This window comes from Monodelphis domestica, chromosome 4 (genome assembly GCF_027887165.1).
Source record: "Monodelphis domestica isolate mMonDom1 chromosome 4, mMonDom1.pri, whole genome shotgun sequence".
NCBI classification, from domain to species: domain Eukaryota; kingdom Metazoa; phylum Chordata; class Mammalia; order Didelphimorphia; family Didelphidae; genus Monodelphis; species Monodelphis domestica.
In genome coordinates this window covers 412,097,227-412,121,384 of record NC_077230.1, presented here as the reverse complement: position 1 = coordinate 412,121,384, position 24,158 = coordinate 412,097,227, and the positions used below count along the sequence as shown (strand labels likewise).

Sequence of the window (24,158 nt, the reverse complement as noted above, 5' to 3'; positions counted from 1 at the left end):
ACAATCAAGACAACCTTAGTCCCCTTGACCTAGGGCTGGGGAAGATCAAAGTCGCCTAATCCAGGTAACAGCTCTGAAGATCCCACCTGGGCAAAGTTGATGAAGAAGAGCTGTTCATGGGTGAGATTCAGTCCGGGCAGTTTGGGCTCTCTCCCTTGTTCTTCTATCCACTTTAGGTAAGCCTGTGCAGGATAGACAGATGGGGCCTGTCATCCAGGATGTACGGGAGCCTCTTCACTAGTGGGGCCAACCCAAGTCAACCCAATCTGGCATGGGCGCAACAATAATGACCACCATGTATATGGTTCATATATATACACATACCTATTAGGTGCCAGGCACTGTGCTAGGCACCTTACACATATTCTCTCATTTGATACTCACAACAATACTGTGAGATAGGGGTTGTTCTTCTCTCCATCTCATAGTTGAGGAAACTGAGGTAGATGGAGGTTAAGTGCCTTGCCCAGGATCACACAGCTAATAAATGTCTGAGGCTGGATTTGAAATCAGGACTCCTTGACTTCAGGCTCCATGCTTTATCCAAATACTCGTCTATGAGATAGCCCTGGGTAACCCTGTTTGGGTTTTCAGCTTTGGGGCACCATAGATCAAACTTTATAAATGGAGACTCACTCCAATTAAAAGGCCAGCCTCAGTAAACAGAGAAAGCAGTCTGGATTATTCATGGATCAGGAGTCAGAGGGTCTGTGTTCAAATCCTAGATCTGCCGCTGATTGCTTCTGTGAGTTCAGGCAAGTAATCTGACTCTTCTGGACCCCAGTTTACTCATTTGTTAAATGGGGGGGGGAGGGAATTGGACTAGATAGCTTCTAAGGTCCTTTCTGGCTCTTGAGCTCTGATGTTACAAATACCTTGTCCCATAGGGGAATGAATCCTGAGTTTAGGGACAGAGGATCCATATTTGAGTTGTGACTCTGATCCTTGGACATATCATTTTACCTCCTCATTCCTCAGTTTCCCCATCTGTAAAATGAGAAGTAGACTAAGATTCATTTCTGTTCTAAATCCTAAGATCCTTCAGTCTATCCTCCTTTCCTTCAAACACCCAGGAAGTAATTTCATAATATAGCCTGGCACAGGGTCCTGCATTATACATTGTATAGTAGGCTTTCAATAAGTGCAAAAATAAGGAATGTATACACTAGGTACTCAATAAGTGCTGAATGAAAGGATGCATACAGTAGGCACTCAACAAATGATAAAGGAATACATACAATAGGCACTCAATAAGTGACAAATGAAGGAATAATTATAATAGGCACTCAATAAGTGCTGAACAAGGAAGTGCACACAGTAGGCACTCAAATGTGGAAGGAAGGAATTCAGTTAGTTTTCAGTAAATGTGAAGGAAGGAATGAATCAATGAAAATTTACCTTATAAGCTTGCCTTATCCCTCCATTATCTGCAATGTTTTCTCCTAGTGTGCTAACTCCACTCACCTGTGGATTATAAGAAAGGGAAAACAGTACCATAGGAAATCAAACCACTCCCCTTCAGCACTGTCCTATACTAGCCTGCCTACTCTTCTGTGAAGTTTGTCTCCTTTGCCCTAGCCTGGAATGCTTTCCTTCCTTCCCTCCCCTTCTTATAATCTCCAGCTGCCTTCAAGGTCTGGCTTAGTCTCCACCTCCCATGGGTAGTCCTTCTTGATCCTCACATCTTTCATGCCCTTTCTTTTCTCAAAGTATCTTGTACTTTATTTTTGCATGGGCTATGCACCTCCCTTTCCCCACCAGAATGCAAGCTCATTGAGGGCAGGGGCTATTTTCCATTTTATTCTTTGTATCTTTAAAGCCTGTCATGTAGCAGGCACTGAGTCAGTCAGTTTTTGAATTGAATTCCCCTTTGGAGATACCTTGTATCTCCTTTTGTTTATCTTATTTACACCTGTATCTCTCATGCTATCTCCCCTGTTAGAATGTAAGCTTCTTGAGGGCAGGGGCTATTTTCCATTTTATTCTTTGTATCTTTAAAGCCTGGCATGTAGCAGGCACCGAGTCAGTTAGTTCTAAATTGAATTCCTCTTTGGAGCTACCTTGTATCTTCTTTTATTTATCTTATTTACACCTGTATCTCTCATGCTACCTCCCCTGTTAGAATGTAAGCTTCTTGAGGGCAGGGGCTATTTTCCATTTTATTCTTTGTATCTTTAAAGCCTGGCATGTAGCAGGCACTGAGTCAGTTAGTTCTAAATTGAATTCCTCTTTGGAGCTACCTTGTATCTTCTTTTATTTATCTTATTTACACCTGTATCTCTCATGCTACCTCCCCTGTTAGAATGTAAGCTTCTGGAGGGCAGGGGCTATTTTCCATTTTATTCTTTGTATCTTTAAAGCCTGGCATGTAGCAGGCACTGAGTCAGTTAGTTCTAAATTGAATTCCTCTTTGGAGCTACCTTGTATCTTCTTTTATTTATCTTATTTACACCTGTATCCTTCATGCTATCTTCCCTGTAAGAATCTAAGCTTCTTGAGGGCAGGAGACCTAACATAGTTCCTAGCACATAGTAGGTGCTTTAACATTTCTTGTTGGCTGGTTGGTTAATTGGATGGTGCAGATGGCCAGTCCCTTCTCACTCCCTTCACCCCCCCCCCCGCCCCCGCCAGGCTCTTTATTTCTCCAGGTTCCTGTGGGGACTCAATGTCCTAGCTAGCAAGGTGGTGGCTAAACTTGCCCAGGGTCATGCTCACTCACGTTCTGGCCTCCAGCCAGGTCCCACGTGAAGTTGCCATACTGGTACACCATGCACTTTGAGTGTTCCTTGAACTGCTGGGATGAGAAGTTACTCCACCAGTCCAACATATTTCCATCTTTGTCAAAGTTCCTCCCTGGGTGGGAGAAGAGGGAAGGACAGGACAACAACCCAGGGAAGGAGAGGCATGCCGACACATCTCTAAAACACAAATCTGTCCCATTTCTGCCCATTGCCATTTTTTCAAATCCTCACCTTTCATCTTAGAATTAGTACTATGTATTGGTTCCATGGCATAAGAGTGCTAAGGGCTAGGCAATAGGGGTTAAGTGACTTGCTCAGGGTCACACAACTAGGAAGTATCTGAGGACAAATTTGAACCGAGGACCTCTTGTCTCCAGGTCTGACTCTTTAGCTGCCCTTCCATTCATTTGTTGTTTAACCTCATTAACAGTGAACAGAAAATAAAAAAAAAGCTGCTGCTGGAAGGTGATTGTGACTCTGGGTCATCTGAGAGTCTGTATGGGCACCCATCATTCTAGAAGAGGACAACAATGGATGCTCATTCTGTTTCACTCTTCTTGGCAAATGAGATGTGTGATTCTAATATCATGACACCAACATCCATGATGAACATTTATAAGCACCAACTGGCCTCTGACCAAAAGCTGAAAATGTGTGTTGGGTCTAGATGCAGCCAGCTCACCAAAGGACATCTGCCAGTTAGAAATCTATAGTACAATCACCTCTTATGACTGCAGTCACATCTACTAGAGTTGTGTGCTGTTGTAACTAAACTGGCTAACCAGTTACTCCCTAATTTAAGATTCTATCTCCCACCTCAGTGTCTTTGCCCAGGCTGTACCTTCTATCTGGAATGCCCTCCCTTTTCACCTCTGTCTAATAGAACCTCTAGCTTCTTTCCCTTTTAATGTTCTCTCTTCTTCATGATTTGTATTTAATTAGCTTTGTACTTAGACCAATTAGAGAGTGGTGCCATGGACATCTTCATATTTCTCACCTGGCTGCCCTACCTTGGGAATCCTTTGACTTTTCCGCTATACCCTCATGGTGGCTACCTTTCCTGGCTCCCCTTTCCTCCCTTCTCCTCTTTTTAGCTTGTGTATATGTGTGTGGAACCAACACTGCCCCCCCCCATTAAACTGTAAGCTCCCTTTGTATTTGTATCCCCAGCACTTCGTACAATGCCTGGCACATAGTAGGAGCTTCATAAATGTTTATTGATTATAAGTGCCTCAAAGTGAAGAACGGATCATTTTCTTCTTTGTACCCCAAAGTGTTTGGCAATTTTCTGGGAGGAGACCGAACTTGTAATTTTATTGATATGGAGCAAAAGTATAGTCTACCAATACACACAGGCATCTACTCTACAACCGAGAGTTGCCTGGGTGTGTGTGTGAAAAATTAAAGGACTTGAGGCAGCTAGGTAGCACAGTGAGTTGAGTGCCAGTCAAAAGAACCTGGGTTTAAATCTGACTTCAGATACTTCCTACTGTGTGACCCTGAGCAAGTCACTTAACCTTGATTGCCTAGCCCTTACCGCTCTTCTGTCTTAGAACTGATACTAAGATGGAAGGCAAGAGGTTAAAAAAAGAAAAGGTAAAGGACTTGCCCTTTAGCATCACGTAGCCCATATGTGGCCAAGACAGAACTTGAACTCAGATCTTCCTGGTTCCAAGCTTTCCTCTATCCACTATACCATTCTTCCTCTGGCTTGGTGAATCATGAGTCTGATTTTGTGGCAATATAGGCTGGGACCTTTACTTCCAAATGACCGTTTACCTTCCAAGTAGTCCCCTTGGGGAGCTTGCTGCTTCTAGGCTCTTGGACCTAGAGCTTGCAGGGGCTTGGAGAGTGTCTGCTCCAAACCTCTCCTTGTACAGATGAGGACACAAGCCCACATGGGCTGCTGTCCACAAATGGGATGGGCTCTCTCAGTAGGTAGTGAGTGGGTTCTCCCTTGGTGCCAGTCTTCAAGCGAAGGTCAGCGGCCAATTGTCAGATACATGGGAGAGGGGCCTTTTGGGTAGGTGGGATGGGCACTGGGGGCTTCTTCAGGTTCTGGGGCCCATGGCTAGTACTTAGTAGAGATTTGAACCACATTCTCTCCTGATTCCTTTTATGCTGCCCTTTGTCTCCTGGCACCACGCACCGGGCCCCAGTTCTTGGCTGTGCACACATGACTTTCCCATATCCTCAACCATGACCAGATACCATGATGTGACCATTTCTGTCTCCCCTCGTTTCCTCTCCCCCCACAGTCTAGATCCTCAGCCCTGAAGCTTGGAATGTTATTACTGGCTTTTACCCACAGGGATTGGGCCCTTGGGGGACCCTGTGAGAGAATTGGGGGGTGGGAGTGGAAGAGGATCCTACTCACCATTATCGTCGAACCCATGGGTGATCTCATGGCCAATTACCATCCCGATCCCCCCAAAGTTCAAGGCTTGCAGCTGTTGTTTGCTGAAGAAGGGAGGCTGCAGGATCCCAGCAGGAAACACTGCAGAGGAAACAAGGGCTCGCTCATTGGCCTCAGATGCCATTTTAGTTCAATTTTTGGCCCAAAAGGAAAGAGAGACCCAGAAAGTGGAAATGAATTTTCTAAGGACATACAGCTACTAAGTGTCAGTGGCTGAATTTGAATCCAGGTCTTCTGACTCCAAAGACAAGACTCTTTCCATTATATGACATTGAGTCCTATTGTAGGGTCATAGATTTTATTAGTAAATGAGCATTTATTAAGTTCCTATTGTGTGCCACTCACTGTTAGGGCACAGAGGATACAAAAAGAAAGGCAAAAGAGCATTTATTAAATACCTATTGTGTGCCACTCACTATGTTAGGGCCCAGAGGATACAAAAAGAAAGGCAAAAGAGCATTTATTAAATACCTGTTGTGTGCCACTCACTATGTTAGGGCCCAGAGGATACAAAAAGAAAGGCAAAAGAGCATTTATTAAATACCTGTTGTGTGCCACTCACTATGTTAGGGCCCAGAGGATACAAAAAGAAAGGTAAAAGAGCATTTATTAAATACCTATTGTGTGCCACTCACTATGTTAGGGCCCAGAGGATACAAAAAGAAAGGCAAAAGAGCATTTATTAAATACCTATTGTGTGCCACTCACTATGTTAGGGCCCAGAGGATACAAAAAGAAAGGCAAAAGAGCATTTATTAAATACCTATTGTGTGCCACTCACTATGTTAGGGCCCAGAGGATACAAAAAGAAAGGCAAAAGAGCATTTATTAAATACCTATTGTGTGCCACTCACTATGTTAGGGCCCAGAGGATACAAAAAGAAAGGCAAAAGAGCATTTATTAAATACCTATTGTGTGCCACTCACTATGTTAGGGCCCAGAGGATACAAAAAGAAAGGCAAAAGAGCATTTATTAAATACCTATTGTGTGCCACTCACTATGTTAGGGCCCAGAGGATACAAAAAGAAAGGTAAAAGAGCATTTATTAAATACCTATTGTGTGCCACTCACTATGTTAGGGCCCAGAGGATACAAAAAGAAAGGCAAAAGCAGCAAAAGAACATTTATTAAATACCTATTGTGTGCCACTCACTATGTTAGGGCCCAGAGGATACAAAAAGAAAGGCAAAAGAGCATTTATTAAATACCTATTGTGTGCCACTCACTATGTTAGGGCCCAGAGGATACAAAAAGAAAGGCAAAAGAGCATTTATTAAATACCTATTGTGTGCCACTCACTATGTTAGGGCCCAGAGGATACAAAAAGAAAGGCAAAAGAGCATTTATTAAATACCTATTGTGTGCCACTCACTATGTTAGGGCCCAGAGGATACAAAAAGAAAGGCAAAAGAGCATTTATTAAATACCTATTGTGTGCCACTCACTATGTTAGGGCACAGAGGATACAAAAAGAAAGGCAAAAGCAGCCCTCACCATCCAGGAGCTCATGGTCATCAATTCTCTCATGGAAGACTCTAGAATCCTCAAAGGGCCCAGAATGATGGGTCCATTCAGGGTTCAGGGGGCTCAGGCTCAGCTGTATCAGTAGTTGTCAAGGAGAATGTAAAGGCTGGCTCCTCTGACCAGCCTTCCTTTTGGGGGGCAGAACATCTGTGAGGGAAACTCCTAACTCATGTTTTCATATACATCGTTTCCCCTCATTTGTCAAATTGGCCTCTTGCCCCCATTTGAGCCCTTCTGGGGTTAAGTCTACATAGAGGAGCAGTAGAGAAGGCTGGATTTGGAGCAAAAGGATCTGGATTCAAATCCTGAGTCTGCCCCGGCTCCTTAGTCGAACCACTTTCCTTTTCTCAGCCTCATTTTTCTTGAGTTTAATGTCAGGAAAAAAGTAAACAAAACCTCTTAACTAGGAGAGCTGCTCCAAAGTAGAATGAGCTACCTCAGGAAGGGATGGGTGATCCTTGGAGGTTTTTAATCAGATTGGACAATCCCTTGTTAGAAATGGTATAATGGGGATTCCATTGGTGTATGGGTTGGAGTAGATGGATGCTGAGGTCTGATTTCACTCTCAAATTCTGATTTTCTGTGAGCTGTAAGATGGGAGGAAAGAGGGGCAGCTGGGTAGCTCAGTGGATTGAGAGCCAGACCCAGAGATAGGAGGTCCTAAATTCAAATCTGGCCTCAGACACTTCTCAGCTGTATGACCCTGGGCAAGTCACTTGACCCCCATTGCCTAGCCCTTCCCACTCTTCTGCCTTGGAATTGATACACTGTACTGATTCTAAGGTAGAAAGTAAGGATTAAAAAAAAAAGATGGGAAGGGAGCAGCTGGGTAGCTCAGTGGATAAAGAGCCAGACCTGGAGACAGGAGGTCCTGGGTTTAAATCTGGCCTCAGACACATCCCAGCTGTGTGACCCTGGAAAAGTCACTTTACCCCCATTGCCTAGCCCTTACTGCTTTTCTGACTTGGAACCGATACACAGTACTGACTCCAAAATGGAAGATGAGGGTTTAAAAAGATGGGAAGAAAGCTTGCCATTGTTCGTTCATTTCTCAGTTGTGTCGGACTCTCTGTGATCTCATTTGGGGTTTTCTTGGCAAAGATACTGAAGTGCTTTGCTGTTTCTTTTTTTAGCTCATTTTACAGATGAGGAAGATGAGGGCAATGGGTTTATGTCTTGCAAAGGGTCATACATCTAGTAAGTGCCTGAGGCTGGATTTGAACTCGGGTCTTCCTCTCTCTGCTGCACCACCTAGCTGCCTGGGGAGGGCTGGAGAGGCTGCATTAGAGAAACGGCTTCCAAGATCCCTTCCCCTTAGATGAGAGATCTGGGATCCTCAGGTTCTTCATACATAATACAGGGGTTGGACTAAATGTCCTTCAAGGCCCTTTTTGCCTCTGGATCTAGAAACTGATGACTACATTCCCTGCTCAGCCTCAGGGTGGGATGGCCAACAGGAGGAAGGGTCAGGAGAGGCCCTGGTGTCAGCAGAGGGGAGGGAGGGATGGGCTGAAGCACCTACCGATCTGGTTTCGGTTTGGAGAGTAAAAGGCATTGACCACAGCGGCCCCGATGATCCAGCTGAAAAGGAACACAGTGACCAGCGATTAGCTTTGGGCCCCCTTCAGAGGGCTAAAAGCTTTCCTATGCAGAGGTGGTCTGGCCTGCATCAGGGATAGACTGTGCGCCCTTTGGCAAATCGCTTCAATGCTCCCCTTCCTTCTCTTCTATAAAATGTGTGACCCTGGACAAGTCACTTGACCTCAATTGCCTAGCCCTTCCCACTCTTCTGCCTTGGAGCCAATACCCTGTATTGATTCCAAGATGGAAGGTGAGGGGTTAACCAAATAAAATGGGGGTAATGATACCAATACTACTCAGACCACAGAGCTGTTGTTTGGGGTTAAAAGAGATCAGGATAGGACACCCATGTGGCTTATTGGATAGAGTGCCAGGCCTAGAATCCTGGGTTCAAATCAGACCTCAGACACTTCTTAGCTGTGTGACCCTGGGCAAGTCACTTAACTCCTACTGCCTAGCCCTTGTCACTCATCTGACTTAGAATTTATACTGAGAGAGAGAAAAATAAATAACAAAGATCTGGATTGGTGAACTAATTATTTTGAATATTAATGTTATTATTTTGGATGTTTCCTGGAAAATGTCTTATCTCAGGCAGGCCGAGTCATTTTCTTTTTCCTTTCCATTCCAAGGGCTGTGCCATCATATCTCTTCATTTTTTATTTTAATTTTCTATTAATCTATTTCCTTCTAAGGCAGAGGAACAATAAAGCTTGCCCAAAGTTCCACAACTAGTAACAAGGGTCTAAGGCTGGATTTGAACTCATATCCTGACTCCTGGATCAGCACTCTGTCCACCATGCCTCCCAGCAGGTGAGATGCTGAGGTCCAGAGAGGTTAAGTCTTTGCCCAAGATCAGACAGGTAATAAGCAGCTGAGAAAGAGTTGGAAGCCAGCTCACAGGGACTGGGAATGGAAGGGTCCGCAGAGACCATCTCATTCAACCTTCTAACTTCAGGAGAGGGAACAGACCCAGAGAGGTCTAAGATCACACAGGCAATCAATGGCAGTCAGGATTTGAATACAGATCCTCAGACACCAAATCCACACCTGGAATATAATATTGATAACACAAAGTGTGTCTAAAAGGGACAGCCTAGAAAAGAATGTGGGAGGACCAGGGTTCAAGTCCCAGCTTTGCTATTTATATGAAATTGCTATCCCTACCTGAGCCTCAGTTTCCCCCACTGTAAAATATTGGGGTTGGACAAGATCACTTCTAAAGGCTCCTTCAGTTGTCCATGTGCAGTCCTATTTGTTCCATACTAAAGCCAAGTTACCCTTTCCCAGTGCTGTCTTGTCTTCTCTCACCCCATGCCCAGATTGTACCTGCAGAATCCCAGTGTAGAAGAGCTTTCATCGTTGCCTGCAACTTCTTTGATTCACAACAGATGGAAAGCATCACAGAAGTCACCTAGTCCAACCCACCCCCATTTTACATCTGAAGAAACTGAGGCTCACAGAAATCACATGACTTTTCCAAGATCACACAGTCAGTAAGTAGCAGAACTAGAACTCAAACTCAGATTGTATTCCAGGATAGCACTCTTTCTCTAAGTCACAATTTTCACTAGTTACTCATTTTACAGACAGGGAAACTGAAGCCAGAGAGGAATGATGGCCTCGGACCCTTACTTCTGTGTGATTCGTGGCAAGTCACTTCACCCTGTTTGCCTCAGTTTCCCTATCTTTAAATGATCTGGAGAAGGAAATGGCAAACCCCTCTAGTATCTTTAACACGTAGAGTTAGATACAACCTAAAACATTTTTTTTTAAACAAGAAAACAATATGGCAGAACTTGGGTATAAACCCATATCTTGCACTCTATACCAATATAAGGTCAAAATGGGTATATGATTTAGACATAAAAGGTGATACTATATGTAAATTAGGGGAACATAGAATAGTTTACTTGTCAGATCTAGGAGAAGAAAAGAATTTATGAACAAACAAGAGAGAGAGAGAGAGAACAATACAAGGTGTACAATGCATAATTCTGACTATATTAAATTAAAAAGGTTTTGTACAAACAAAATCAATGCAGCCAAGATCAGAAGGGAAGCAATAAACTAGGAAAAAATTTATAACAAATTTCTCTGATAAAGGTTTCATTTTTCAAATGTATAAAAAACTAACTTAAATTTCTAAGAACACAAGTCATTCCCTAAGTGACGAATGGTCAAAGGATATGGATAAGCAGTTTTCAGATGAAGAAATATTAGCTATCAATAATCATATGAAAAACATTTAAATGGACAGAGATGAAGTTCCTTAAAATGCTGAGGTTTTTGCAAACACATTCCAGTCACAGGGAAGGTAGGGTGGTTCAACCCTGGTTGCTCAAGGTCACACACATCAAAATCAGGATTTGAACCCAGGCTCTCAGATTATGAATCCAAGGGTCTTTCCACCATAATGCATTGTCTCTTGTCGTTCAATTCTGTGTAAGAAGGCAGGAAAAAAGGTAATCCATTCAGGAATGATTTTCATCTAGGTGTATACTTTTTTTAATTTTATTTTTTAATGCTTGAGGTTAAAGGTGGTAAATCAGAGAGCTTTAATAGCCAGGTGGAACAGTGGATAAGAGTGCTGGATCTGGAGTCAAGAAGACTTGGATTCAAATATCGCCTACAAATTTACCAGCTGTGTGATCCTGGGAAAGTCCCTTAACGTCTCTAGACCTCAGTTTCCTCATCTGTAAAATGGAGATAATAACAGCACCTGCCTCCATTGTGATTATCAAATGAGATAATATCTACCAAACATTTTGCAAACCTTCAAGTACTATAAAAATGTAGCTGTTGTTATTAATGAAATATGCCTAAGAGGACCCTCCCTTCCAGCTGTCACTGTACTCACATATCCTTGTCCGCCTTCTCCCTCAGTTTCTTCAGACCTTTCTGTGCATTGGACTTCAGGTTCTCCAATGTATTCTCAAAAAACCTGTCCTCTGTGAAATTCAACTAAGAAAAATAGATGTTAATACATAACATAATTAATTTAATGGAGGAAGTTTTTTCATTTTTAAAGGGAATTAATAAGCTTGAACTGAAGAGTTATTCCCTGAGCTATCCTAATGCATCATTTATTAAATAAAGAAAGAAATAAAAGATTTGTGGACACTTTTGTTTTTTATCAGTCGCTTAGGGATGGCCCTGCTCTTTGGAACTGAAGTCTCCTTATGACACGGGAAAATGAAAACATTCCATCAAGTGAGCTCATCACATAGCATCTGAAGCATCTCACTCCTTTTTAGATTCACCTCCATCTTCCCCCATCCTCTCTGCTGACATGTGCAACTCAAGTTTCATTCTCTACTTTCTGGTGCTAAGATTGGTCCCCTGCTATCCAGAATTCCATTTTCTTTTCTTGCGATTTCCATTTCCTTTCCCATATCATTTTAGATCTTCTTGTCCTGATTCTGTGGACTCGAGTCCTCATCAGTTCAGAACATTCTTTGCAGGCTTCTCTGAATCTCTATTTATAATTTCTTCTTTTAAAAATATTTTATTCTCCCAATTATATGTAATAATTTTCAATATGCATTTTCCAGAATCCAAATGGTCTCCCTCTGACCCTTCCCACTCCCCTTCCAGGGATGGTATGCAATTTGATCTGGGTTAAATATGCTTGATCATGCAAAACATATTTCCATATTGGTCATTGCTGTAAAAGAATACTTATATAAAACCAAGAATGTAAAATAGAAAACACAAATAAGCTTATATGAGAAATGGTATGCTTTGATTTGCATTCCAATGCCAATAATTCTTCCTCTGGAGGTGGATGTGTTTTTTGTCCTAAGTCCTTTGGAAGTGTCCCATATCATCGTATTGCTGAAAGTAGCCAAGTCTTTCACAGTTGATCATTGTACAGTATTGCTGTCACTGTGTACTGATCTCCTGGATGTGCTTATTTCACTCTCCCTATTTATAATCTCTATTGGTACCGTTGACATGGGCTCAAGGATCCTGGCAAGAGAATGGGGGGTTACTCTAGCCCGAACTCTTATTTTCTTGGGAATCCATGTCTTCTCACCCCTTTGGGAATTGCTTTTACTTGAGGAACATTTGATCATGTTTTTATTAACAGGATTGATTATTTTGAACTTCCAGAGTCTGGGTGATCCTTGGTCCACATATGGCGACCTCTTCTAAGACAACAACAAGGGCATTCCATCCTATCTCTTCACCACACTTTAGTTAATCTTTCATAATAGGTACTCATGTTTCTGGTTCTTTGCCGTCCTCATTAGCATCATTTCAGAAAATGAAATCAGACCCATAGAAGAGTCATGGGCTCACCTGGTAATATTCCTCATCAAGTCTCCCATTTTCCTCTTCTAAAATGTAGTCTGGGTAGCCAATCTGCTCTTTGATGGCTGTAGCCTACAGTGGAGAAAGAAGGTAGCAGAGTCTTAGAATAGAAAGAACACTGAATTTGGACAAACAGGACTGGAATTCAAATCACTGCAAATCATTTTCCACTTCCTGAGCCATAATTTCATTTTCTATATATGTGAATGTGGGAAGGAAAATGGAGGGACTTCTTGTGTGGGAACTCTCTCTATTAATGGAGATTGCATCTCCTCTGTGGTTTTGATAAACCAGGGTCACAGAGCTGGTAGTTTTCAGAACTAGGATTTGAACTCAGGTCTTCTTGGCTTTAAGTACCCACTATTGCCTGGCAGATAAAGTCACCAATTTTGTAAAATGGGAGTTAAAAATCTCCCAGGACTATGATTGGCTGAGATAACCAATGTGAGAGAATCAGCATTGGGAAAGAGGAAATGTCAAGACTTATACTCTACATTTTTGAATAGAAAACAGAGTCCAAATCTGGCTAAAATAGGGACTGTACAAAAAAAGTTCACTTTCCCAGATTCCAAAGTCTAGAATAAATGTATGGCCCCACCCCAGGTGACAAGGCCCAAGTGGATTGGCCACCAAAGCTCTCACTGACCTTCTCTCGAGCCCTCTTCTTAGACATTTCGTCCATCCAACTTAACTCATTGAGGGTCTCAATAAACACCTCACGTACTTTTTGGATGAGATCACTGACCTGAAAGGAAAAGTTTGAGGACAATTTCCCACCTGACTCAGGGTCAAACCACCTTCTCTTCCCCATGCCTGGAATGTGTTTACATAATCTCAGCATTTTAAGGAACTTCATCTCTGTCTACGTCAATGTTGTTCAAGAGTATCCAACTCTTTGTGACCCTACTTGGGGTTTTCTTGGCAGAAATGTTGGAGTGGTTTGCCATTTCCTTCTCCAGTTCATTTTACAGAATGGGAACCTGAGGCCAACAGGGTGAAGTGACTTGCCTAGAATCACATTGCTAAGAAGTGTCCAAGGCCAGATTTGAACTCAGGAAGCCAAGTCTTCCTGACTCTAGGCTTAGCACTCTCTCCACTGTGTCATCTAGGTGTTCTTGAACATGATTAAGAAATGAATAATAGCTAATAACCCCAGTGAATCAGGGCCAGAGATAAGACTCTAGAGGACAGAATGAACCCAGCTCCCTCTTTCCCAGACTTCCCTGTTCCTCAGGTTTGTATGGTAGTAGTGGGACTGGGGCAGAAGAATGATGTTTATTGGATGGAGTATAGGGGTGGGAGAAGACCATGAGGGGCTGTTTACCTACCATCTTCTTACTCTCACCAGGAAATGATTCTTTCACGTAGAGGGCACCCACCGCAGTCTCCATGTTGTTGTTGACATAGCGCACGCACTCACGCCAGTGTACATCCTCTAGGGAGGTCCCATACAGAGCCTGTGGGGAAAGATTTAGTGTATCCTTCTTCATTCCCTTCCCCATTCACCCATTCATATATTCATTTACACAGTTGTTCATTCATTCTTGTGTTTGTCTATTTATACATTCTGTTTGGCATGTGGCCCTGGACCATTGGGGAGATGGACATCATCTCTATTCCAAGGGTCACATAGCCTACTTGGGGAGATACAGCATGAGGAATCACAGAATCTTGGGGTTTGAAGAGAGGTCACAGGTCACAGGTTTTCAAATTAGGGGGGACCTCAAAGGTCATTAAGTGGTCAATTGGCTCATTTAACAGATGGATGAGAGTGATTTATTGTCTCAAGGTTGCACAGATAGAGTGTGGTCCATATGGTGACCTTGGAACTGTAATTTCACTTTTCTCGGCCTCCTGGATAAAAGGAAGGGGTTTTACTAGGTGGCCTCAGAGGTCACTTCCAATTCTAGGTGCACCTATGACACTATGGTTCTAGGTAACACAAAATCTCAGAGGTGGAAGGGAACTTCCTATCAGTGGCATCCCCATCAAACGGCCATCCTTCATCCTTCCTCCAGTGATGAGCAAATTACTACCTCCCCAAAGTGACCCATTAAACTTCTTGTTTGATTTTCCTCACAGTGGGATAAAACATGACCCTCTGCAACTGAGAACCCCACAGCTTCCAGTTTTGCCTTTTGGGCCCAAGTACAAGAAGTCTAATATTTCTTTTATGTGATAGTCAGACAAGTACAGAGAACCCCAGGACCAGGAAGGATACAAGTGCCTAACAAGGAGCATGGATAGGAGGAACCCAGAGGAAGGAGAGGGTGGGTTTTTTGGAGGGAGCAGGGTTGGGCTAAAGATGGATAGAATTTTGACATGTAATCCTTCCGGTGAGTGTGGATAATTTATCTGGGAAGGGAGAAAGGGAGTGAAGTACATGAAGCTGCCATTCAGGAAGGTGGGCTTGGGGAACAGCAAAGGGTATATGCTAGGGGGTAATAGAGAATATGAGGGCCAGACTGTGGAGGGTCCCAAATAGGAAGCCATTTTGACTTTATTTGGTAGGCAAAAAGTTAATCATAGGACCCTTCTCCCATTTCCGCTTAGAGTTTGGTTCTTTGGGAAAGATGTTTGCCTTTACCAAACTGGGCATTCTTTTTAAAAAATTAATAAAAAAAAACACCTTACCTTCCATCTTGGAATCAATATTGCGTATTGGTTCCAAGGTAGAAGAGTGGTAAGGGCTGGACAATTGGGGTAAGTGACTTGCCCAGGGTCACATGTCTAGGAAGTATCTGAGGTCAGATTTGAACCTAGGACCTCCCATATCTAGGCCTAGCTCTCAATCCACTGAGCTACCCAGCTGCCTCCTCAAACTGGGTCTTCTTTATTCTTTCTGTCCATTTTTTCTCATTCCATGGACTTGCTAAACATAGGGAATAGCCTTCACTGATTCCATATTCCCTAGTCTCTGCTCATTTTTTGAAAAATTCTTACTTTATGTTTTAGCATCAATTCTAAGACAGAAGAGCAGCAGAGTAGGCAATTGGGGATTGTGCAGATGGAAATTTGTCACACCTGCTCTACATTCCCAGCATCCTTTTAAGTTACATCCTTATTTTACGTTAGGATACTTGGGAGATAAATTTGACTGAGACCTATACTGCGGGGATCTTTTTTCAGAGCTTGTGCTTTTGGTAAAGTGCTGCAGGTGTAAGTCTCTGGCTCTCTTTGCTCTGCTCACATGATTGAAAGAACCTTTTTTCTTTTGCTTCTCTTTTTTTTTTATTATTAAAATTCTACAAATTTTTGGCAACCACGAAGGGATTTCAGTGGCTTGCCTAAGGTCACAGTGTTAGGAAGTATCTCAGGCCAGATTTGGATCTGGGTCCTCCCAACCCTCGGCCTATTCCTTTATCCACTGTGCTACCTTTCTTCCCTAGAGTTGACACTAGATTTGAACTCAAGTCTTTCTGACTAAAGGTCCAATGCTCTATTACTAGCTATTCCCTAACAACTTTTTCAATGTGTGGTTCTCCAATATCCATTTGAAAATCTCAAAAGAGAAGGAACCTGGGGGCAACTGGGTAGCTCAGTGGATTGAGAACCAGGTCTGGAGATGGGAGGTCCTAAGTTAAAATTTGGCCTCAGAAACTTCCTAGCTGTGTGACCCTGGGCAAGTCATTTGACCCCTATTGACCACTCTTCTGCCGTGGAACCAATGCACAGTACTGATTCCAAGATGGAAGGTAAGGATTTAAAAAAAAGAGAAGGAACCCAACACTCTTGGGACAACTCTCACTGTTAGGGCATTTTTTTTTTTTTTGAGCAAGCCCTGGTTCCTCCCTGAGGCTGCTACACTCTGGGACCCAAGAAAGCCAATATATCCAATCATTCTTTGCTATGCTAGGTCCTGCTGGGATTGGAGGGGCAGCTAATTGTGTGAATGGAAGGCCTACACTTTGATGAAGTAGGGAGTGGAGTTGGGAAGATGACCTGGGAGGGTGAGCTATACCAGGGAATCTGGGCTGAAGTTACACAATCTACACTGGTACCCACACGATCATAAACAAATCCATTTCCCTCAAAACATTGGTAGAGAATTTGGGAAAGGAGATAGTTGAGGAAATTAAACCAAACCATTAAACCATTAAATCATGAGGGAAGAGGTCCATCTCTCCCTCATGTAATACCTCCAGCTAGGGTTGAGAATGAAAATCTGGTTCAAACATCACAGCTAGGGCTCAGGTCCAACCCTGCCCCATCTCATTCTCTGTACAGTCTATCAGGAAAGAGGGAGGACCTGGTCCTTTCTCCTTTCTGAGACGAAGTATTTCTCCAAGGTGAGAATGATCAATTTGAAGAACATGGACTTTTGAATTTTTGCTGGAGATCCCACTGAGTTCAATGACCTCATTCTAGAGATGAGACTGAAGATGGCGAGTGATTTGTCTAAGATTATACAGGTAATATGAGAGCCATTATTTGAACCCAGGTCCTATGGTTCCAAATCCAAAATGGACCATACGGTTCTTCATATGAGTGAATAGACAATGGCCTGACTTTGGTGTCAGGAAGATTGTGATTCAACATCTTCTTTTGACATACGTTGGCTATTGAGACCTTGGAAGAGTGATTTAATCTCCTCAGGGAGTTTTCTGAAAGTATTAGTCAAAGGAGAACTGCCAATCTATACCAGTGGAAGGTGTTTCCACACTGGAAGTTCCTTACCTTGATGAAATCAAAGGTCTAGGGGCAAAAATATAGAGACACAGTTTGAATATAACAATCTGGAAGACCTAAGAGTCATTTGTTCCGTTCATCAAGCATATGAGCGACCCACCTTGCGAAAGTTCACTCGAGCATCCTTGAATCGATGACTCAGGTTACTAATTTGATCCTGTACCAGGCGCCAGACAAGATAGTTTTGGATGGTTCTAGGAACAGGTGAGGAGAGTCCCCCATTAGTGCCAAGGGAAGGGTCAGGATTAGGGCTGGCAGGAAGTGGGAAGGATTCAAAAATGGGGTCTTCTGCTTGCTCACTGTCAAACAAAGAGGACTTTACAATTGGAAATGATAAGCCCAGGAGAAGGGTTGACCTTACACAGGGAAGGAATATGCATTTGAGAAGAGGGTGTGGTTTTAAAGACGCTGGGAAGTCTTTTCCTTCTCTCAGCATCCCTTTCCCTACCTTAAATTTCACCAAAAGAAATCAGGCTTTTTCATAAGTGGAAACACGGCTATTTCCTGAGAAGGATACTACATTAAACCTTATGAGTCATTTGCACCATAGTGTGAATGAATACATTAGCTCCTTTCTTGGGATCAGGTTTTGATGGAAATATTAGTGTTGGAAATCTGGGGCACAGAATTCTTGAAAAGTAGGGTGGAGAGGATACCACAGAAGGAGAAAAGATAAAACGGCAAGAGGAGCCTGAGGCTGATGAAGCCCCAAATTCAAAGCCATCATGGATAAGTTGCTGAGGGCTGGCCATGACCAGTCTCACCTGGCTGGGTACTTTCTGATGACTTCCTGAAGGTTCTGGAGGTAAGGAACTCCATACACCACCACCTCCTCATCCTCCAGGATGTTGATGTTGACTGAGGACATCACAATCTGTATAAAGTCAGTCCAGTTGAAGTTGTGGGAAGGAGGGGTGCAGACCTGATATGATGTCATAGAAAGAACATTGGAATTAGAGGAAGTGAGTTCGGATCTTCCCAATGTCCTGCTCCAATCCCATCAGTCCCTTCCTTAAAATTTCCAGTGGTGCCCTATTGCCTCTTAGATAAAACACAAAGTCCTTAGCTTTGCCAAGGAAGTCTTTTGCCCATTTGACCCCCAACCAACTTTCACTTAATTTTCCTATATGCTTGTAAATGGCTCTTGAAACTACCCAAGCTAATCTCGCTATTCCCCAAACTTGTCCTGTTGTTTCCAGCTTCTAGACATTTGGTCTGTGGGCAGAGGAGCTGTCCAAGCCATCCTCTGTCTGGAATGGGCCACTCTCTCTTCATTTCTGCCTTTCAAATTCTCTCTTCTTCCTCTCATACCCAACTCTGGTGAACATCTCCTCCATGAGGAGGCCCCCTGATTCACAATGTGCGGCTTTCTCCTTTGGCCTCTTCACTACCCACCTGGCATTCTAGCTACCTCTGTGAGTACATGCCTCCCTCTCCTCTCTGCCTACCTTCAGCCTTTCAGTAGAATGTAAACTTTTAAGGACAGGGGCTGTGCCACTTTTTAATCTCCCTGTCATTGATTCATTCAAGCAGTCATTCAATTATTCATTCAATCAGTCATTCATTTAATCAGACAGTCAAAAAACCCAACAAACCTACTATGTGCCAGACACTATGCTTGCCAATGGAGATAAAAAAGGCTTGCTTTCAAGGATCTCACATTCTAAAGGATGACAATACAGAAATAATTGATTATATGCAAACTCTAAGCAGTATAAATGGAAGATCACCTCAGAGGGCAGGGACTGGGGTATGTATGGTAGGGGGGATTGGGAAAGACCTCCTGCAGAAGGTAAGATTTAAGTAGAATCTTAAATAATAAAAGCTATATTATATAAATGTATATATATTATATATATGAAACATTAAAAACTCCTTATCTTCTATATTAGAATCAATACTAAGTGTCAGTTCCAAGGCAGAAGAACAGTAAGGGCTAGGCAATTGGGGTTAAATGACTTGCCCACGGCCACACAGTTAGGAAATGTCTGAAGCTAAATTTGAACCCAGAACTTCCCATCTCCAGGTCTGGTTCTTTATTCACTGAGCCACCTAGCTTGTGTGTATGTGTGAATGTGTGTGTGTGTGTGTGTGTGTGTGTGTGTGTGTGTGTGTGTGTGTGTGTGTGTGTTTCTTCCATATGTGGAAGCTCCTGGAATTTATTGATTAGCAAAGTAGGAATGGTCAGACTTGGACCTTAGAATGCTGAGGTGGGAGGTTGGAATGAACTGGAGAGAGACCAGAATAAGGTAGATCCAACAGCATCTTTGCAGTTATCCAGGTGTGAGATGATGCGGCCCTGATTCAAGAGAGTGGCAGGGCCAAAGGAGAGAAGGGGGATGTATTGGAGTATTGCAGATTTGGAGGTAATAGACTGCATATAAGAGATAAGAGGGAGGAGCCTTGGTGAGTGGGAAGATGATGGCACCCTTCACAGGAAGAGAGGAAAGATAATGAGTTCAGTTTGGGGCATTGTAAAAATTAAACCATAATCTCTAATAATAAAAATATTATAGTTTAGGAGGTTTATTAAATATCATTAGAAATCAAGGAATAAAGAAGATACAAAATAAAGACCACATGTCCATGGCTGATCAGGCAGTTCAAACACCCGCCTTACTACCACTAAGCTCGGGACAGGAAGTAAAGATGCGGGACCCTTCACGTCCTTGCCTAATATCCCCTATCTTCAGGAAGTATGTAAAGACAGGAAGTCAGTGGGCTCCTGGGAAATGTAGTTCTTTTTTAAGAGTAACAGATTTTCAATTATACAGCATGTTGAATTAAAGATTTCTGTAGGAGAAAACTTCAGCTGGTCTGTCTTTCTACCTTCTGTCTGACCCTGGTCCAGTGCCTTCTACCTCTATGCATGTCCAAACAAAGAGATAAGACAGATTTTCAGGTCCGGATACCTAATATGGATTAAAAAAACCCCTTATCTTCTGTCTTAGACTTAATACTAAGCATTGCTTCCAGGACAGAAGAGTGGTAGGGGCCAGGAAATGGGGGTTCAGTGACTTGGACACATAGCTAGGAATTGCTCTTAGCCACCCCTCTAATAAAGAGTTGGAGAAGTGAGACTGGAGGTGGGGACTGAGATTGGGACTAGACAAATAAATCTGAGAAGCATCTGCATAGAGATGATAGTTAAAGACTATTATGGGATTTCATGAGATCACTGAGGGAAAACAGAAGAGGGTCCAGGTCAGAGCCTGGGGGCTGCTCACAGTTAATGGGCCAAGATGTCAGCAAAGGAGACTGAGGAGAGGTCAGACTGGGAGAGTCAGAAATGTTATGAAAAGCAAGCATCACAGGGGAAGGTGATCAACAGTCTTAGGCTGCAGAGAGGTCAAGAAGGATGAGGACAGGGAAAAGGCCATTGGATTTAGCAAGAGAGAGATTGATGTTGATGTTAGAGAAAATGATTTCAATTGAATGATAAGGTCAGAAGCCAAAGTGAAGAGAAATGAGAAAAGAAGGAATAAAGGACACAGTAGGTGCTTAATAAATGCATGATGTATGGAATGGATCATATACATCGAGTCTTCTGTTCTCCAGCTGAAGGTATGTTTGCTTTTGCTGTAAGTCATGATCAGACAAAGCCACAGAAATCTGTAAATTACCTGGAATGATAACGTACTCTGGAGTTGGGATATGTTCATTCTGTGATAGAGGAGAGTGACATCATGCCTGTCCTCTTGGGATGAAGTGGCCTGGAGGGAGAAATTAGAGAGAAGGGTGACCATTAGTGGGAACAATTCCTTGAAACTGGATCTATATACCGAGGAACCCACAGATCAGAATCTCCATGGTTTTTCTTCCCTTCCCCCAGGTAATTTTTTAACCCTTGGGGAAATTTAAGTCAGACACAGTTCATTAAAATTTAGCCACCAACAAAGGCCAAGTGGAAGCCCTTCTGAGGAGACAGTGGGGTGATAATAAGAACACTGGCTCTAGAGTCAGAGGTTCTGGGTTCAAATCCCACCTCTGATGCTTTTTATGTGACATTGGACAACGAGCATCAGTTTCCTTATGTGTGAAACCAAAGGGTTCAACTAGATGGCTTCTGGGCTCCCTTCCAGCTTCTCTATTAAGAATCCTATAAGAGCTGGGCAGGAATCTTAAATGCTATCTAGTTTTATCTTCTTTTTTGACTAAGGGGGGAACTGAGGTCTAAAGAAGTGACTTGTCCAAAGGCATATAAGTAGCCAATAATGGATGCTAATTCCCAACCCAGATGTATGATTCTCTAATACTCTTAAAAAAACTTTTCCTTCTGTCTTAGAAGCAATACTAAGTCTTGTTTCTAAATCACAAGACTGGTAAGTACTAGGCAATGGGAGTTAAGTGATTTGCTCAGGGTCACACTGCTAGGAAGTATTTGAGGTCAAATTTGAACCCAGAGCTTCCCATTTCCAGACCTGGTTCTCTCTCCACTGAGCCACTTAGATGCCCCATTGATAGGGTTATTGATGCCTGTTGCTATGCAGTTAGAGCTGATTCAAACACATGCCTGCTAGAAGGGTTCAAGAGGTTTAGGGAAGGATGGAGAACAATTCAGGCAAGACAGGCAGTCTGTGAAAAGATACAGAGGGGCAGCTAGGTGGCTCTCTATCCATTGAGTCACCTGGCTGCCCCATCCTTCATTCTTCATCCATCTCTCACAGGCTTTGCCTTTTTCTTCCACTAAAGTCAGACATTTCCTCTGGCTGTCCTCTGTGTCTAAAACTATTCTTCCTCTTCTTTGCCTCCTGGCTTTTGTGATCTCCTTAAAATCTCAGTCAAAGTTCTGCATTCTTTAAAGCCTTGCCCAGATCAGCCTAATCTCAGTGTCTTCCCTTTGGGGCTCCCCCCGACTTGTCCTGTCTGTAGTCTGTGTACCCATTGCTGTCTCCTTCATTAGACTGGGAGTTCCTCATGGGCAAAGGCTTTCTTTTGTCTTTCTTAGAGCGCTCAGCACTTAGCTCAGTGCCTGACTTAATGAATGCTTATTGACTGCCCAGGCTGGACGCTGTCACTCACATTGGCAATATCAGTTTCAAATTTCATCACCAGCAACATTTCATTCTCCACAAACTCATCATCTTTGGTGAAGTTCAGATCAGCCCGAATCATCTTAGCTACTTTGATCATGAACTGTAGGTATGCCTCCCGGACCTGGGGGGAGGGAAGGGGAGGAAAGACACAAAAGGGTCAGGAGAGAGACAGGAGTGGGGGGCAGAGTCCCCCAGACAGAGATGCCCCCCCAAAGAGACACCCTCTTCATGGCCAAGTCTTGTCACTTACACTTCATCCCAAGGGCACATATGTCTACCAAAAGTTCCTGAATGAACGGAGACCAGGATTTTGATTTGAGAGGGACCTTAAGAGATCATGTTTTAGGGCAGCTAGATGGCTCAATGGATAGAGAGCCAGGCCTTGAGTCAGGGAGACCTGAGTTCAAATGTGACCTCAGACACTCCCCAGCTGTGTGACCTTGGGTAAATAACAATCCCAATTGCCTAGTCTTTGTTGCTTTTTTGCCCTAGGACTGAAACTTAATATGGATTCTAGAATAGAGGGTAAGGGGCTAAAAAAGAGGTCATGTTTCCCAACCTGCTCCTTTTATAAAGGAGGAAACTGAGGCTCATAGAGGGAAGAGGCCTGGGTCAAGGGAGCAGAGCCAGGATTAGAACCCAGGGTCTCTGACTCTACATCCAGGCTTCTTCCTACTCCATCCTGCCCTAGTGTTCAGAAGATGTCAGCATTATGGGAAGGAGTGTATATGATTCAGAGCTAGAAGAGATCTTCAAAGTCCTCTCCCTCATTGGAAAGATAAGGAAAATAGTCCACAGCAAAGGGACTTCCCTAGGTTACCCCAATTTTAAGACAGAGTTAAGATTTGAACCCAGGCCCTTAGACTTGAAATTCAGGATATGCCCATTATATCCTACTGCCTTTTTTTTCAAACCCATACCTTCTGTTAGAGAACTAATGCCAAGTATTGTTTGCAAGGGAGAAGAGTGATTAGGGCTAGGCAATCAGGGTTAAGTGACTTGTTCAGGGTCACTTACCCAAGACCTAGCTGCTCCATTCTAGCACCTTTTCATGAAGGACCCTTAGATGCAATCTAGGCCAAACCTTTCATTTTTGGAAGAAGAAATTATGCTCAGAAAAGTCACTAGCCTTGACTTCCACACGGTGCAGAATCCCTTTAACGGTATACTCAGCCAGGGCCTGGGAATTCGCTCTTATCAAATCATTAAAGTCCATTGATGGATTGGATCTCCTTTTTTAGGGTGTTCTTATGAATAAGGGAACCTCCTGGCAATCCCCAACCACCCATTGCTACAGGGGTTGGGGAGATGTTAGGTGTATCCCACCCAGGGATGCCTCAATGACAGGATGCACTCACTCTCTGGTACTTGCCACTGTTGAAGTAATAGTCTCTGGAAGGCATGCCCAGGGATGGTTGGTCAATCTGCAGGCCAGAGTCAGAATGAGACATGAAGGAGAAAGAGCAGAGAAAAGCAGGACTCCCAAAGCACCCTTCCCACCCATCCCCACTGGAGACCATATTGAGTGTGGGTGCAGAGTAGGAGGGAAGAAGTTGAGGCAGGTTGTCCTGAGTTTGGCCCCTCTCCTGCCCTGAGATAAAATTGTTTGAGGACAGCCCCCTCTGGCACACCTTTGCCAGGTAATGAGCTCATCAGTGAAGGGTAGCCTGCTTTGGATCAAGAGTTCAGGATGTCAAAAATCATCATCATCATCATCATCATCATAATGAGTTATAACAACTAGCATGATCTTGTTCTTTAAAGCTTATAAAACTCTTTATATAGAAAATATTTTTGGTTATTGTTCTTATTCAGTTGTTTCTGTTGTGTCTGACTCTTCATGACCCTATTT

The 24,158-nt window shown here is 43.2% G+C and overlaps 1 protein-coding gene across 3 annotated transcripts in view; it reads right to left on the bottom strand.

Moving 5' to 3' along the window:
- Nucleotides 1-24,158, bottom strand: part of MMEL1 (membrane metalloendopeptidase like 1) — a 70,171-nt gene that overhangs the window by 4,715 nt on the left and 41,298 nt on the right. For 2 of the 3 annotated variants that reach the window (XR_466497.3, XM_007491688.3), the window contains exons 9-22: nucleotides 23,665-23,730; nucleotides 22,293-22,427; nucleotides 20,894-20,983; nucleotides 18,035-18,192; nucleotides 17,371-17,464; nucleotides 13,910-14,038; nucleotides 13,228-13,326; nucleotides 12,570-12,653; nucleotides 11,125-11,228; nucleotides 8,206-8,264; nucleotides 5,119-5,238; nucleotides 2,720-2,853; nucleotides 1,399-1,464; nucleotides 87-182 (exon numbers count right to left, since the gene is read on the bottom strand). Coding sequence is in view for 2 of the 3 variants with exons in the window: in XM_007491688.3 (XP_007491750.2) it covers nucleotides 87-182; nucleotides 1,399-1,464; nucleotides 2,720-2,853; nucleotides 5,119-5,238; nucleotides 8,206-8,264; nucleotides 11,125-11,228; nucleotides 12,570-12,653; nucleotides 13,228-13,326; nucleotides 13,910-14,038; nucleotides 17,371-17,464; nucleotides 18,035-18,192; nucleotides 20,894-20,983; nucleotides 22,293-22,427; nucleotides 23,665-23,730 (1,434 nt within the window). In the remaining variant the exon portion in view is untranslated. The remainder of the gene's footprint in view (nucleotides 1-86; nucleotides 183-1,398; nucleotides 1,465-2,719; nucleotides 2,854-5,118; nucleotides 5,239-8,205; nucleotides 8,265-11,124; nucleotides 11,229-12,569; nucleotides 12,654-13,227; nucleotides 13,327-13,909; nucleotides 14,039-17,370; nucleotides 17,465-18,034; nucleotides 18,193-20,893; nucleotides 20,984-22,292; nucleotides 22,428-23,664; nucleotides 23,731-24,158) is intronic. The other variant, XM_007491690.3, reaches the window with a different exon arrangement.